The sequence below is a fragment of the Suncus etruscus genome, chromosome 3 (assembly GCF_024139225.1).
Source record: "Suncus etruscus isolate mSunEtr1 chromosome 3, mSunEtr1.pri.cur, whole genome shotgun sequence".
Lineage (NCBI taxonomy): Eukaryota > Metazoa > Chordata > Mammalia > Eulipotyphla > Soricidae > Suncus > Suncus etruscus.
In genome coordinates, this window is record NC_064850.1 from 47,200,172 (window position 1) to 47,214,888 (window position 14,717).

Below are 14,717 nucleotides of genomic sequence, written 5' to 3' on the forward strand. Positions count from 1 at the left end.
TCACACCAGTGATGCTTAAGGTCATTTGTGGATCGCTTGGGGATCATTCCCAACAAAGCTTAGGAAACCATATTTATATGACTCTGTGGATTGAACTAAGTCTTTCCACATGCAAAATGTATGCTAAACCCATTGAGCACTCTTTCTAGTCCTGAAACTTTATCTTTTTAAATAAAAGGAATGTGTCATTATTATCTTTGGAAAATTTATAAGCATGTTTAAGAAAATAAGCTTAAACTGCACTGTGATATATATTCTAGACATATAATATAGATATATATGTAATTCAAATGTAGGATTCACTTATATGCATATATATTATTCATAGTCTGCTTATAAATATTTAGATAGTGTATATGCCTTTTATATGTGTGAAAAAAGTTTCATGATACTTCAATTTAGGTACCTTCCTCTTTTGATGTTGAAGGCAGAGTTTAAACACATAACTGTACACCATTGAGTTTTGTCTGTCATGTGTCTTTTTAAAAAATAAGATGAACAAATAAATTAATTGGAAGATATTTAGTTTATAAAGATCAGGAATTGCCTGGGGACATAATCCTGGAATTGAGATGAATCTTTAGGTTACTAGCACATGTTGGATTTAAGCTGAATTTAATTAAATCAATGTCCCTTAATGGTTTGGGTGATGTATTTTTTTATCTAAATGGCCCACGTTCACTGGCATCGCTCATGTTGAGTGTCTGAATAATTATACATCTTTCAGGTAGGTTGGCTGTCACACTGTTCTCTCCTGTCAGAGAAACCATGATACTGATGATTATTGATGAGTTTTGAATTACTTCTCCAAGGTAGCAGTCAAGGCAAGAGAAACTCCTTACATTCTAACTTCCAATTCAATGGTCTTAAATGTGGATATTCAACACTTGAAAACTTCATTCTCTCTTCTCAACTGTGCTTCTTAATTCTGACCAATATGTCCATGTGATAGGCCTTGGATGTTCATATCTGTAGGATAATGGGGGTGAGGATCCTACAACCCATTTCAGTGCTTGCATTTTTCAGTTTTATTTAAACATTCAAACATTTGTTTTGTTTTTTTTTATTTAAACATTTCCCCCCATAGTTTATCATCTTTTTTATTGTGATTATGGGGAAATAATGGGCCCTCTCAGAGGAGAAGCTGCATGGCAACCCTCTGAGAGATGTCAAGTAGCTTCTCCCAAATAGCAGGCTTTGTGGTGCTCTCACTCTTACATTTACCACCTGCTAATGCAGGGTGAAAAGCTCTCAGCTGTCTGTGCCTGCTCAGTTGTGGCAGAGAATTGGAGCGGCCATCACTTCCAGCATTCAGCTCGTGGATTATTTGATTGGTATCAAGTAACTGTTTTTGCTCCACTGAATCATCTGAAAAGTGAAGCACATGAAAAGAAAATGTTGCCTCATCTCTTTGCTTTTAGCATATATCAGGGTGGGGGGAAGGTGCCATCAACATCAGCCTTGTCATCATTATCAGTATTTTCATCTGAAGCTTAAGATATGGTAGTTGGCTAATAAGTAGTGGTCTTATTTTATGAAAATCTCACCTTTTTAAAAGCTTAGAATCTATTGTAGAACAGTCAGATGGGCTTACTGAGGACTGAGGACTCAGACCAGTTGTTTAGCTTCTCCTTGGATGTCTTAATTTTTGGTCCTTCTCATAAGGAAACATGTTGAGTATCTGGAGCTGTACAGAGGTTTTGACTCTTACTCACCTCCAAAGTTCGTTTCCCACTCCTTAACCCCTTACTAAGATATATTTGTACAGAAAGGAGTATAGGTTGCAATGTAAGTGTCTTTTTTTTTTTTTAAGTTGGGAAGTTAGGTTATTGTTATTGTTGTTGTTGTTGTTGTTGTTGTTGTATTGACAGAATTAACTTGTTAACAAGAACTGGTTGGCAGTTGCTGATACACAGAGTCATGGAGGATAAACACAACTTCCTGTAGGTGTGCAAAAGAACCCACAGAAATGCAAGGTTTTGTGATGTCATTTGCAACTGAAGATGGCTAGGGAGCCATCTTGTGAAACACTGTTTGAACTGCAGGTCCAAGGCTTGGCTAAGAGGAAGTATAATGATGACAACATTAAGACAGAGCTGATAAAGCAATGCTTTGACTCCGATGCTTTCTTAGATACCCATTTGCCTTGATGCACCTTTACATCTTTTTCAACTTGGACCAGGTGAAAGAACAAATATTGGTGGGATGATGTGCCCAGATGTGGATCTATGATCTTAGTGTTTCTGACTGAGAAAAACTTCGAGTTTGAGTAGCATGTTTAGCTTGGTCCCAAATGCTTGCTCTAAGCTATTTATTGAATGGTTTAAATAGCAGCCTTGATTTATTTAGTGAGTGTTTGACCTTGAATCGTGATTTTTCTTTAAGAAAACCTAGTTTCCAGAATCAGAGAGGGGGAGCAGGTGAAATGAAATCTCACTGGGTGGTGAAAGCCACAGTTGGTAGTCTTGTAAAGGAATCAGAACCATATCTGGTATTTTATGAGAGAATGCTCAATAAATTATACTGTAAGCCATTATTTTTATTTTTGGTAATGAAACTGTAGTCTTGAAGAGGTAAAGAGGTGCTGTAAGCACAGACATCCTACAGTCCAAGACATACCCCTCATTTTTCAGGGCTTGTTCCTCAATCTTGTATTCTGTTTTCCTAAATCCCTCCCCTCATATTGTATAGTTTCAGAACCACAGGTTGCATCTGCCATAGGCGTGTAACGTGGGATCACTTCTGGAGCTATTTAAAAATACTTGTTGGGCCAGAGTGATAGCATAGCAGTTAGGGTGTTTACCATGTATGTTGCTGACCTGGGTTCAATCCCCAGCATCCCATATGGTCCCCTGAGCCTGCCAGGAATAATTTCTGAGCACAGAGCCAGGACTAAACCTGAGCACCACTGATTGTGGCCCCAAAACAAATAAAATAAAATAATTTTTAAAATACATGCATGCATTTTACTCTTTTCCCAGGGTAGATAGTTCACTTTTAGACAGACACACTTTTGGAAAATTCCATATATTTTGCTTTAAAGCCAGTGATCTAGAAGAGCAACGCATCACTTTGAGCATGAAAGTTCTGAAATGAATAGTTATTTGTCAGTAATGCTCTTTAATAGTCCCCCCCCCATCATAGTCCTCCTTTGATGTCTGGTTAGGCTCTTAGCTATTTGGCATAGCTATAAATTTAAATGGATTTGAGTAAAGAATTCATTTGATAATCATTTCACTTTGATTTCTTGTTCTTTTCCTCCTGAATTTATGCTCTTTTTTACTCTCACTCATTTTTAATCCAATTTTTTCTTTTCCATTTGTTTGTACTATATTTTACTCTTATGACCTACAGTATTAATGATTTTCTGCATCTAAAATAATTAAGGTGAATGTTAATTAAAATAACATTCTAATTGCTACTTTCAGGAGTGGATTTCTGAATACAGAGAAATAGAACTTTGATTTTTCTTGTCAGTCCTCAATAAATTAAAAAGGAATTCATTTTTCTATCAGTCCTCAAACAATAAAAGTAGTAGAAAATGGTGTTATAGATCTGTGCATGTATGTTTAATTAAAATATTAAATGCCATTAAATTGATTTCAAGTCAGTGTATTTTCTTGAACGTTGGCTGTAAACAAAGAACTACACAGAATATGCAGAGGAAGTAATGCATGATAAAAAAAAATAAACCATCTTAGAATACACTTATCCAAAGAAGTGAAGGTTGTATACAGGAAAACTGTAAGATACAAAAATTAGAGGCAGGAATCATCATTGGGTTATGGCTGTGAGTTGAAGTCTGGGGAATTGCTTGTCATTCCTTAGATGGCTGCTCCCCTCCAGCTTGTACAGTCTTTTCTGGGTGAGGTTTCTGGTACCCCCAAGCAGGGTGCATCCTGAGAATCAGTTGGGATGGTGATTGCCACAGCAAGATCCTCCCTGTTTTTTTTAAAGTTACCCAGAACTCACTTGCAGGCAAGGCCTGTCTGACACTTAACCTCCCTGGTTCAACTGCTTCAAAAAGAATCAGCCCAGGACTCACGACTGCCACTGGGAGGTTGGGGCTTTGCTCAGAGGCAAACACTGATTTGCCCAGAGCTGGATTCTACTCCTGAGAATAAAAATGCAACCAAGACAAACTCTCAGCTGCTTGAATACATGATTTGGTTAAATAATGGAAGTGTTGGGCTTTCAAATCCTTGAGTAATAATCTCTGGTATAATAGCCAAGAATAAGTAAGTGATGCTTCTGTATAGCATGAGAGTAGACTAACAGAAGGGCAAAAATCACCCTCAGAGGCTGGAGCAAGTACAGATGTAAAGCCAACCTTAGTTCCATCTACCTACCTGTCTGGGATCAGCAGAAGTGATCCCTGAGCAATGAGCCCTAAACATTGAGCCAGGAGTGATCCCTGAGCACTGAGCCAAGAGTGATCGCTGGGTACTGCTAGGCATGGCCCCAGCCCACCCAAAGCAAACACACATTACACTCAGCACATGAGTAGAGATCAGCAAACACCAAACAACCTGAAGAGGAGAAAAAATATTAAAGGCAGGAGAAAAGGGGAAGAGGTGACAGAATATTTGCCACCTCTCACATCAACCAGATGTGGTGGATGATATGATACCAGGAGGGATGGAAAAGATAGTTAGACTTTGGATAGTATCTGCACTTTATGGTCCCAGTAGATAGAACATTTGCACTGTTTTTGTCTTTTATTTTGGGCCATACCTGGCAGTGCTTAGTGGTTACTCCTCATTCTGCACTCAGGTATTATTAATATCGGTAACGTTTGGGGAATAATATAGAATGCGAGGGTTCAAATCTAAGTCAGCCACACACAAGGCAAGTGCCTTCCCTGCTGTACTATGATTCAGACCCAGCAATGAAAAGTGGCCCTCATCTAAGCCACCAAAAAGAAGAATTTCAGTGTTCTCCAAAGTGAAAATCCAATATGCTAGATGGACTCTTTGACTGTGATCATCTGAATACTAGAAATTACCTACAGAAGTCTAGCCAGAAAATAGCTCATTACACTTTCAATGAAGAAAGGAAAATGGATGCTGGCATTACCATTAATCTGAGGGGCCACTAAGCATCTTGCTGTCCCCTGGAAAATGTTCTGTGAACTTCTAGAATATGTTGTCTCTCAGCATTCCACATAACTCCTGATGGTAAAACAAAGGCCAAATGTTGAATGTTGGACATGTGACTGAGACATGTAACAGAGTTGGTATAAAAGTAGTGAACCATCAAACCCCTAAACTAAAAAAAAAAAAACACAAAAAGATTTATTTCCATTTTCTACTGCTTTACTTTAGTACTGTAATATGTTGTTTTTAAAAGTGGCTGCTAAATTTTAAGTAACTGAACATATTTGAACTGTCTTCAATGAAACTGGTATATGCTCCTTATGATGAACATAAAGACATTGTAACCAATGTGGGTTGTCAAATGGAGAAACTGAGTCATCAGTTCTGGCAGCTCTATTGCTGGTGATACTCCCCATTTTTTTCAACATCTAGGTTCATTGGAGTTTGCCATTAAGAGTGTTTTATATTGAAATAGATCAAAGGCTTCATCATGTAAAGGGATTCAGACCTAGGTAAAATCCATGACTGGAAATTTCTGAATCAATTTTGATATCATACATTGTAAACTATTCCTCAGTCCTAAACAACTGATTTTTTTTCTTTAGGATTTGGAAACATCTCACCACGCACTGAAGGGGGGAAAATATTCTGCATCATCTATGCCTTACTGGGAATTCCCCTCTTTGGTTTTCTGTTGGCTGGAGTTGGAGATCAACTCGGGACCATATTTGGAAAAGGAATAGCCAAGGTGGAGGACACCTTTATTGTGAGTGTGAATGGTATTTTTGTCTAGATGAGTTTTTTAAACAATACAATATTTCTGTGACTTCAGATACAGTTCAACACTTAGTTACTGGTTAACTATTGTACCACTCAAAATATTATTAACTCACTGTTTTATAGTTATTTTCATACTTATTTAAGTGCATAACTTAATGTATGAGGATAAAAATATACAGAGATAAAATTTAAATCTGAAAACATAGATTAAAATTATAGTTGTATATTATCTAAAGTATTTTTCTTAAACCAATATTATATCCATAACATTCTATTTTGCTATTCATATCATTTGAATAATTCTATTGTCCAGGGCATTACTTAAAGAGTTAGAATTAGAAAATAACTGACAATAATTTATATTTAAAATTGTTTTGTGGGTTGGAGCAATAGTCCAATGGTCATAAAGCATTTAATTAACCCAGATTTGATCCCTCAGCGCTGAGCTTGGAGTAAGTCCTGAACATCATTGGATGTGGCCAAACAAAAACAAAAAATTGTTTTGGTACTAGTTTCTATTGTAAGCAGTCATTATAAATTGTTTCTCTTTATAAATAATAGCATTATAAATGTAAAAAGTCATTTTGTGGAAAAATTAATAATAAATGACAATTGGTGAAAGTATAACTTAATCAGTAATGCCATGTGTACACATTTATCAGAGGAATAGAACTTGCTAGCAGCAAAGGTTTTATATGAACAGGTGCTCATCGCCGCATTACATTCATTAGAAATAAATAAAGTGCCTGTAAAAGGATTTTAAGTGAAAATTAGGTATAGCATCAGGATTTTAAATTTGTGTTCTTGAAGGAAATTATGGAAAAAGCAAAGGTCTGTTGAAGGTTGAGTTAGAAATACTTCATTATTGCAATTTTCACTATCATAAATACATTTAATTTTTTCAATCATGTTTTATCTTCATAACAAATATTCAGCAAAGTATTTTGCATTTAACTTAATGAAAAAATTTTGGGGCTGGAGCGATAGAGCAGCAGTCGGGCATTTGCCTTGTATGTGGCTGATCCAGGACAGACTTTCGTTTGATCTCCTCCATCTCATATGGTTTCCCGAGCCAGGAGCGATTTCTGAGCAAATAGCCAGAAGTAACACCTGAGTGTCACCAGGTGTGGCCCCAAACCCAAACCCAAAACCAACCAACCAAACCAAACCAAACCAAACAAAACAAAAAATTTCTGGATATTGTATCCATGAGGTAAATTACACTTTCAGTTTTTTGCCTTCCCATGTTTCATATTTAAGTTCAAAATGGCTCTCATCATTGTACCATTACAGCAGAGAGATGTATGAGATTTTGCCATTAGGGGTGATACATCTGTTCATACAGATATAAACATGCCTTCCTTTTATTTATCAAAAGAGAAACTTAGTGGTATTTGCTTGATCTTGCCTAATACCACAGTATTCGTTCAATAAATGTTCAATTGCCAGTCAGTACTGGAATTATTTTGCAGATTGTTTTCTATTCCACATTCTCCTCAGTCTAGAAAATAAATGCTTGAGAGGAAATACAGCAGGTTAAGGCATTTGCCTTGCATATAGCTAACCCTGCTTTATCCCTGGCACCACGTTATACCCCAAGTACATCCAGGAGTGAGCCCTCAACACAATGCCAGGAGGAAGCCCTGAGCACCATAGTATGTGATTCCCAAATCAGAAAACAAATTCCACAGACTGCAGGTGAATATTTCCAATGGCTCAGCAGTGGGTACCAAACACTGGAGACATTTCAAGTTATTAAATTTGTGAATGTGATGTGGTGGGATGTGTCATGTAACATTCATGAGCAGTGGCCAGACCAGCAAGACTATGTCATTGACTGCAGAATGAGAGCCGGGGACAAACTTCTATGGACCATTACCCAGTACATCCACCCCAGAGATTCATGTTTTTTTTTTAAATATAAATTTTTATTTAAGCACCATGATTACAAGCATGTTTGTAGTTGGGTTTCAGTTATAAACAGAACACCCCCCTTCACTAGTGTAACATTCCCACATGTTTAGAGAAGATGAAAAAGTGTTAAGTACAGGAGTCTCTATGCTCAGGAATCCACTGCAAATAGCTTCCCAGGGAGTATCGGAAATGGTGGAAAATATTGAATTCTGCATTACATAATACTATGTTTTCTATACAGCTATATTTATGAATGGTTAGGATTAACAGTATAATGATAAAATAAAAAGCTATAACAATATGCCAGAATCAAAGTTATGTCAGTTTAGCCTCTCTAAAAGCATTTTATCATACATAATATCTTTTTACCACAATGGACCTCAAGTTACTGAAATATTAGATACAAAGTTTTATCCACTGAACTCAGCAATAATCTAATGGGACTAAAGTCTAATAACTAAAGTCTATATTGCTATAAATCAGGTTCCATGAACCTATTTGCAGATTCTGTGTGTGTGGTTTGGAGGTTATACCTGGCAGTGCTTAGAGCTTATACCTGGCCCCACACTCAAGAATCTATTCTGGCAGGCTAGGGGGACTACATATAATGTAGAGATTAGAATTCAGGTTCAACAAGTGTAAAGCAAGTGCTCTACCCACTGAATTATCACTCTGGTCCCTCATTTACAAATTTTAAGATCACCAAATAGAGAACCAATTTGTTTGGTGTCATGGGAATTCACTGTGTCCCATAGCTGTGTTCCAAAGAATCAATTCATGGTAGGAAAATATGGCAGTAATAAGTCAGCAGAGAAACATCAGGAAATGAATCATTTTAGCAATGGTCAGAAGTCAATACCTAACTCTCGGTGCACTTCTAGATTGTGTTCAGCTAAGTCAGTTATATGCTTTCAGGACAAATACACATGGAAAGTTGTAAAAAATCAAACAAAGAATGAATAGATATTCAATACATTTTCTGAGCAAAGGGCATGTTATTTCTTAAATATGTTACTTGCTGTCAACCTCCATGAGGGCAAAGAGTAGTAACACTCTTAGTTTCTTTTAGTTTCTCCTCCTCCTCCTCCTCCTCTTCCTCCTCCTCCTCCTCCTCTTCCTCCTCCTCCTCCTCCTCTTCCTCCTCCTCCTCCTCTTCCTCCTCCTCCTCCTCCTCCTCGTCCTCCTCCTCCTCCTCCTCCTCCTTCTTCTTCTTCTTCTTCTTCTTCTTCTTCTTCTTCTTCTTCTTCTTCTTCTTCTCCTCCTCCTCCTCCTCCTCCTTCTCCCCCTCTTCCTCCTCCTTCTCCCCCTCTTCCTCCTCCTTCTCCCCCTCTTCCTCCTCCTTCTCCCCCTCCTCCTCCTCTTCTTTTTCTTCTTCTTTGGAGTGGGGGCACACCCTGTGATGCTCAGGGATTAGTCCTGGCTGTGCGCTCAGAAATTGGCTCGGGGGACCATTTGTGGGCCGAGGGATCTGTCCTAGATCAGCCACATGCAAGGCAGATGCCCTACTGCTGTACTATCACTCCAGCCCCTAGTTTCTTTATATTATACCTGATTTGACAAGCAAAGACCCTCAAAGATGCAATGAAACAAAATTCTCACTTGCTAATTTGCTCTAAGAACTTTACAGTGCACCAGTTATCAACTGCGATCTTTCTTTCCTCTCCTCCATCCCTTTCTCCTTAGAAATGGAATGTTAGTCAGACCAAGATCCGTATCATCTCCACCATCATCTTCATCCTCTTTGGTTGTGTGCTTTTCGTGGCGCTGCCTGCTGTAATATTCAAGCACATAGAAGGTTGGAGTGCCCTGGATGCCCTTTATTTTGTGGTTATTACCTTGACCACCATCGGATTTGGTGACTATGTTGCAGGTGAGTTTTTTCCTGCCCATTTAGCCCCCAAATATTCTTCTGTCTTCTCTTCTCTCTTTTTTTCCCTCTTCTCTCTCTATTCTCTTTCTTCTTCTCTTTTTCTCTCTTTCTATTTTTATCTTTCTCTAGTATCTGAAACCAACACACAACCTCTGGGCATGTTTTGGGTTGGGGATTGCACCTGACAGCTTGTTTGAAGCCAAAAATATCATTTGTTTTGCAGAAGATCAGATGTGGGAGGAGCACATTGTGACACCTCTCTCTCCTATGTCCATCTTCTTGTAGAGGTGATCTTGGCTTTCAGCTGCCTTTTCCTCTGCCAATTCTGGGTGGATCTCATGTGCCTTCTCCCTGGGTCTCTGTAGCTATGTCCCATTTCTGTTTTACAGGAGAACACCCCTCCAGTCCAGCCTTCTGCAGTCTGAACTCCCTGTCATTCATTCTAGTGGCATGGACTTTACTTTTAGCCAGAGTTCATCTCTGGAGATGAGGGGTGAGAATTGACAATGATGCAAATGTTCCTTTTTGGAAGATACAGTGCAATGTCTAACATACTCAGTAACTACAAAAAACTGTTTGGAGACACAGGTGGGAAGCAGAAGGGGAATCACACAGTTAATATTTTAAAATTCTGGGAAAGAAAATCCAATGGCTGGTGGGTGAGAAGTTGCTTCCCCACCCTCATTTTAGACACCAAACTCCTGCCTACACTTCTTTTCTCACTGGTAAAAGAACTTGAGCTGGACTTAGATTTGTCATTGTTTACTTTTCATGCATTTATGATAAAATATCCTGCAAACTTCCAACTATGTTCTTAGCAGTTTTTAACATTTTTCCTCTAAATGACTTTATTTGATTTTCAATCTCAAAACATGTTTGACATGAAAATGCCTATATATTACTCATGTCTTTTTCCTTTTCTCTAATTGGTCTCAATAGCCACTTACCCATTTTATTGGATCTGTTGAGTCCTACCTTGTGACCCTTTCCATCTCCCGTTTCCTATTGTGTTATTCTATTGTCTTTCATTCTCTGCCTCCAATTTTAAATAAATTAGGGGTAGAGTATGGATGATCACCAAAGTGGTGATCACTTTGGTTAGCTCCTAAAATGATATGCCAGTCTTTTAAAATAAATTTAGGTTTAAGTAGCAGGAAAATATGCCAGAGATTCTAACATGGATGTGCCATTAACCATCCCAGAAGTAATTCACCAGCTTGATCTTTAGTTTATTTTATTCTTACTGTTGACCAGACTTCCTTGGCTCAGTTCCTTAATGGAAGCCCCATTCTGTAAGTCTATAAAAAGGGTTGGTAGTATCATGACTTTTAGTTTCTGCCATTTTGTTCATTCATTTCATCTAACACAGCACTGCTTTCTAGGAAGTAGGAATGGGAATTGTGGGAGATAGAGGATGTTTTCATTCTCAAAGCTCTTGCTTTTTGGAAGGGACACACACCCAGCAGTACTTAGGGGCTACTCCTGGCTCTGTGCTCAGAAATTGCTCCTGGTAGGCTTGGGGCAACAATATGGGATGCAGGGGATTGAACCCCGGTCCATCCCAGGTCAGCCACATGCAAAACAAATGTCCCACCACTGTGCTATCACTCCGACACCTCAAAACTCTGCTTTTGTTCAGAATTCTTCTGTATACATGGTCCTTGCAGGTGGATACAAGGCAAGGGAGAAGGCTCCCATTTGCTGGACCTCTTTTAGGTTAGTAAAGTCACAAAATACAGAGGCATAAACCTATTCTGTCATGTGTACTTATAAAGGAAGTTAAGTTTTTGTCTGAAATTCCCTTTTCTATCTTGTGAAGTGGAAGCTTCATTCCCCAGGTTCAAGACATAAGAGTGAGTCTGGGAGTAAACACTATTGTAGAAAATAATCCACACATGGTTAAATGAAAAAAAAAACAGTTAAGGATCTCTACATACAAGCCTTCCACTCCTAAGAAACAAATAGTTTAGTGATGGAAAACCACAGCCACCAAAAAGGCTTTTTCCTGAGACCCAGGATCTTTATTAGGAAGCACCAGACCACACTTTCTGGTGGTCTAAGATACCAATCCAAAGGTACTTCTGACCAATGAGTAATGAGAATATACTAAATAGGGTGAATTCTAGTTTATTCAACATCTTCCCCTAATTGACCTTATAAAAAAATGCAGAGATAAAGCAAAGTATTTTGCATCCCAAGGTTCTAAAAAAAGGTAGGATGCCTCTAACTAAAAGATAAAATGGTTGCCAATATTTTGCATAGGTGCAGCAAAGTTGGAAAAAATAGAAAGAAAAATTTGGGCCTAAAACAGGGTGTCCCCACCCTTAAAGCTTCCTGTCATAAGACCAACTACAGGCTCTAGGCATACTAATTTGTGTAACCTCAAAGTCTTTCCTCAAGGTTCTAGGAAAGGTTTTTAATCACAGTTTTCATTGTCAAGCTTCAGTAATTTGAGATCTTGGTATTATCACATATCCTATGTTGAAGTCAGGATGTCTTGAGACATCTGGTTTCATCTCACTGTGATATGGAGAAGCAGGGAAATCTGCCTTCAAAGCAAGTCATTGCTGATTTCCAAGTTGTAGTCAGGTTAGCATGTTTGCCCACCATGGAGCAAGTATGTGCCAAGACAGTTCCAAGCAAGGCCTGTGCTGGTAGAAGGTCCATTTCTGGTGTAGGTGCAGAAAACCATGCCAGATCCAAAGATGAGACCCAAAATTCAGGGGTGATTGGCTGATGTTCAAGTGACTAAAGCCTAAGTTGAGTCCCTATGGAAAATGTTTAGGGTGGGTTGCCTCCTATAACAAACAAAGTTCTGATTTCTCATCCCTAATGGATAATAGCTCCTCTTTGTATATACTATATTTTGATTTTAAATGCCCATGCAAAAAGAACTGTGCCATGGGATAATATTAAAACAAATAAAAATAAAAATAAACCAAACAGTCTCTATAACCTAGTTCTATCACAAGTATAAAACTCCATGGAGCTGGAGTAGTGGCACAGTGGTAGAGTGTTTGCCTTGCATGCAGCTGATATATGACAGATGCGAGTTTGATCCCCAATACCCCATATGGTCCCTAGAGCCAGGAGTGATTTGTGAGCACAGAGCCAGGAGTGAGTCCTGAGCACTACCAGATGTGGCCCAAAATTTTAAATAAAAGAAAAAAAGTATAAAACTCCAAGGATACTATCTATACTATCTTCTAAAAATTCCTACAGCAAATCTAAAGAGTAGGAGAGAAACTATAACTACATAATAAAATATACAATATACAATAAAAATTATACATGAGTAGGAGCTGGAGATGGAGGTTCCTGAGGAGTTAAGAACTGAGGATAAAAGAGTTAACTAGGAAGAAATGATAAATCAGGGATGAGAAAGTGAGAGAACAATACAAAAAAGGATTATGTACAACAGAAGAAAGGGCTATATTAAACATAAATAGATATTACATACACTACAGGTGGACATTAAACAGATGTAGGGGTGGCCATGACACACATACTCACACATAGACAGACCCAGATGTAATGGGAAAAAGTGCTTCAAAATATAAATCAAGCATGTTAGGTGTAAAAGATTTCCAGTTCCTTGGAGTAATCGGCATTGATGGAGAATTTGCTGAAGAAAAGGTTTCATGACAGGGGTCCTCAAACTTTTTAAGCAGGGGGCCAGTTCACTGTCCCTCAGACCATTGGAGGGTCTGACTATAGTAAAAACAAAACTTATGAACGAATTCTTATGCACACTGCATATATCTTATTTTGCAATGAGAAACAAAACAGATACAAATACAATATGTGGCCCGTGGGCCATAGTTTGAGGACCACTGGATAAGGACAGAACACTCTCCCCAAAATTTATAATTTTCAACTCTAGAATACTTATGAATATAATGATCACTGTAAAAAGTCTACACTTCAGAGTATAGTATCACATGATTCAAACACCCAGGTTTCTTTCCTAAAGACAAACTGAGAATAAAGGCTTATGATATAATAAAAACTAGCAATAAAATCAGCTATTCACCTGTTGATAAAAACATTTGAACATTATTATAGACATCTCTAAAAGGCATTCAGTTAGACACCTGCAAATTTATATAGTTGTATATTCATTGCAACAGGTTACTTTGAAGCATATAAAAAGAATATAAGCTGCTGAAGATTTTACAGATGAGTTGAAGAGTTCTGATACTTCTTGATCATCAAATTTCAACCAACATTGTGTTGCTGTATTTTACATTCCCTTTCCCATTTCATAATAATGGTTTGAAACAGAGGATAAGTTGTATTCTTCAGGGTTGTCCTTAGAGTTTAAAGTGTACTGTGACAAGTCAAGGTTTTCTAAAGGAACGTTCATGTAGTTCTGTAGTTTTTTCATTCACTTTCCGTTATAGGAAACATGTTTCAGATGTATTAAAAGCACATGTGGTAATTTCCAAATTTCTGTCCTTTTTAAGGAATTCTGCTATGTGTTACAGTGGCTGCAATAAAACCCATTATTGTCTCTCAGTTCTTCTTTGAAAAACACTTTAATGCAAATTTGCAACATGCATTTATCTGTAGATGTCAAAGACAATAATAAATTAGTAAAGATCTCAAATGTCTGAGATTCTTGGTGGCAGATGAGGCATTATTTTGTTTGTTTGTTGGTTGGTTTTTTGGTTTTTCGGGCCACACCCATTTGATGCTCAGGGGTTACTCCTGGCTAAGTAATCAGAAATTGCCCCTGGCTTGGGGAGACCATATGGGATGCTGGGGGATCAAACCGCGGTCCTTCCTTGGCTAGCACTTGCAAGGCAGATACCTTACTTCTAGCACCACCTCGCCAGCCCTGGCAGATGAGGCATTGAATTGTGCATTTAAGTTGGCCTTGGAAATGTGTGGCAATAATAGACTCATTAAACTGTCTGTGTCTCTGCCAAGCTTGTTTTGCGACTTTTGAGTCAACAAAATGGTCACTAATTTCCTCTCTATGTCTATTCTGCCTATCGGTTTAGTTCAAGTCCTGATGAAGACCCTTCATTAATAATGGAAGTAGTTTATGTGAA

The 14,717-nt window shown here is 38.1% G+C and overlaps 2 protein-coding genes across 2 annotated transcripts in view; both read left to right on the forward strand.

The window, feature by feature from the left end:
- The window catches only part of PROX1 (prospero homeobox 1), a 612,185-nt gene extending 610,382 nt beyond the window's left edge, over positions 1 to 1,803 (forward strand). Inside the window, exon 6 of the transcript XR_007493781.1 lies at positions 1,794 to 1,803. The gene's annotated coding sequence lies outside the window, so the exon portion shown is untranslated. The remainder of the gene's footprint in view (positions 1 to 1,793) is intronic.
- The window catches only part of KCNK2 (potassium two pore domain channel subfamily K member 2), a 99,831-nt gene that overhangs the window by 49,976 nt on the left and 35,138 nt on the right, over positions 1 to 14,717 (forward strand). Inside the window, exons 4-5 of the mRNA XM_049769532.1 lie at positions 5,702 to 5,862; positions 9,474 to 9,660. Of these exons, the coding sequence (XP_049625489.1) occupies positions 5,702 to 5,862; positions 9,474 to 9,660 (348 nt within the window). The remainder of the gene's footprint in view (positions 1 to 5,701; positions 5,863 to 9,473; positions 9,661 to 14,717) is intronic.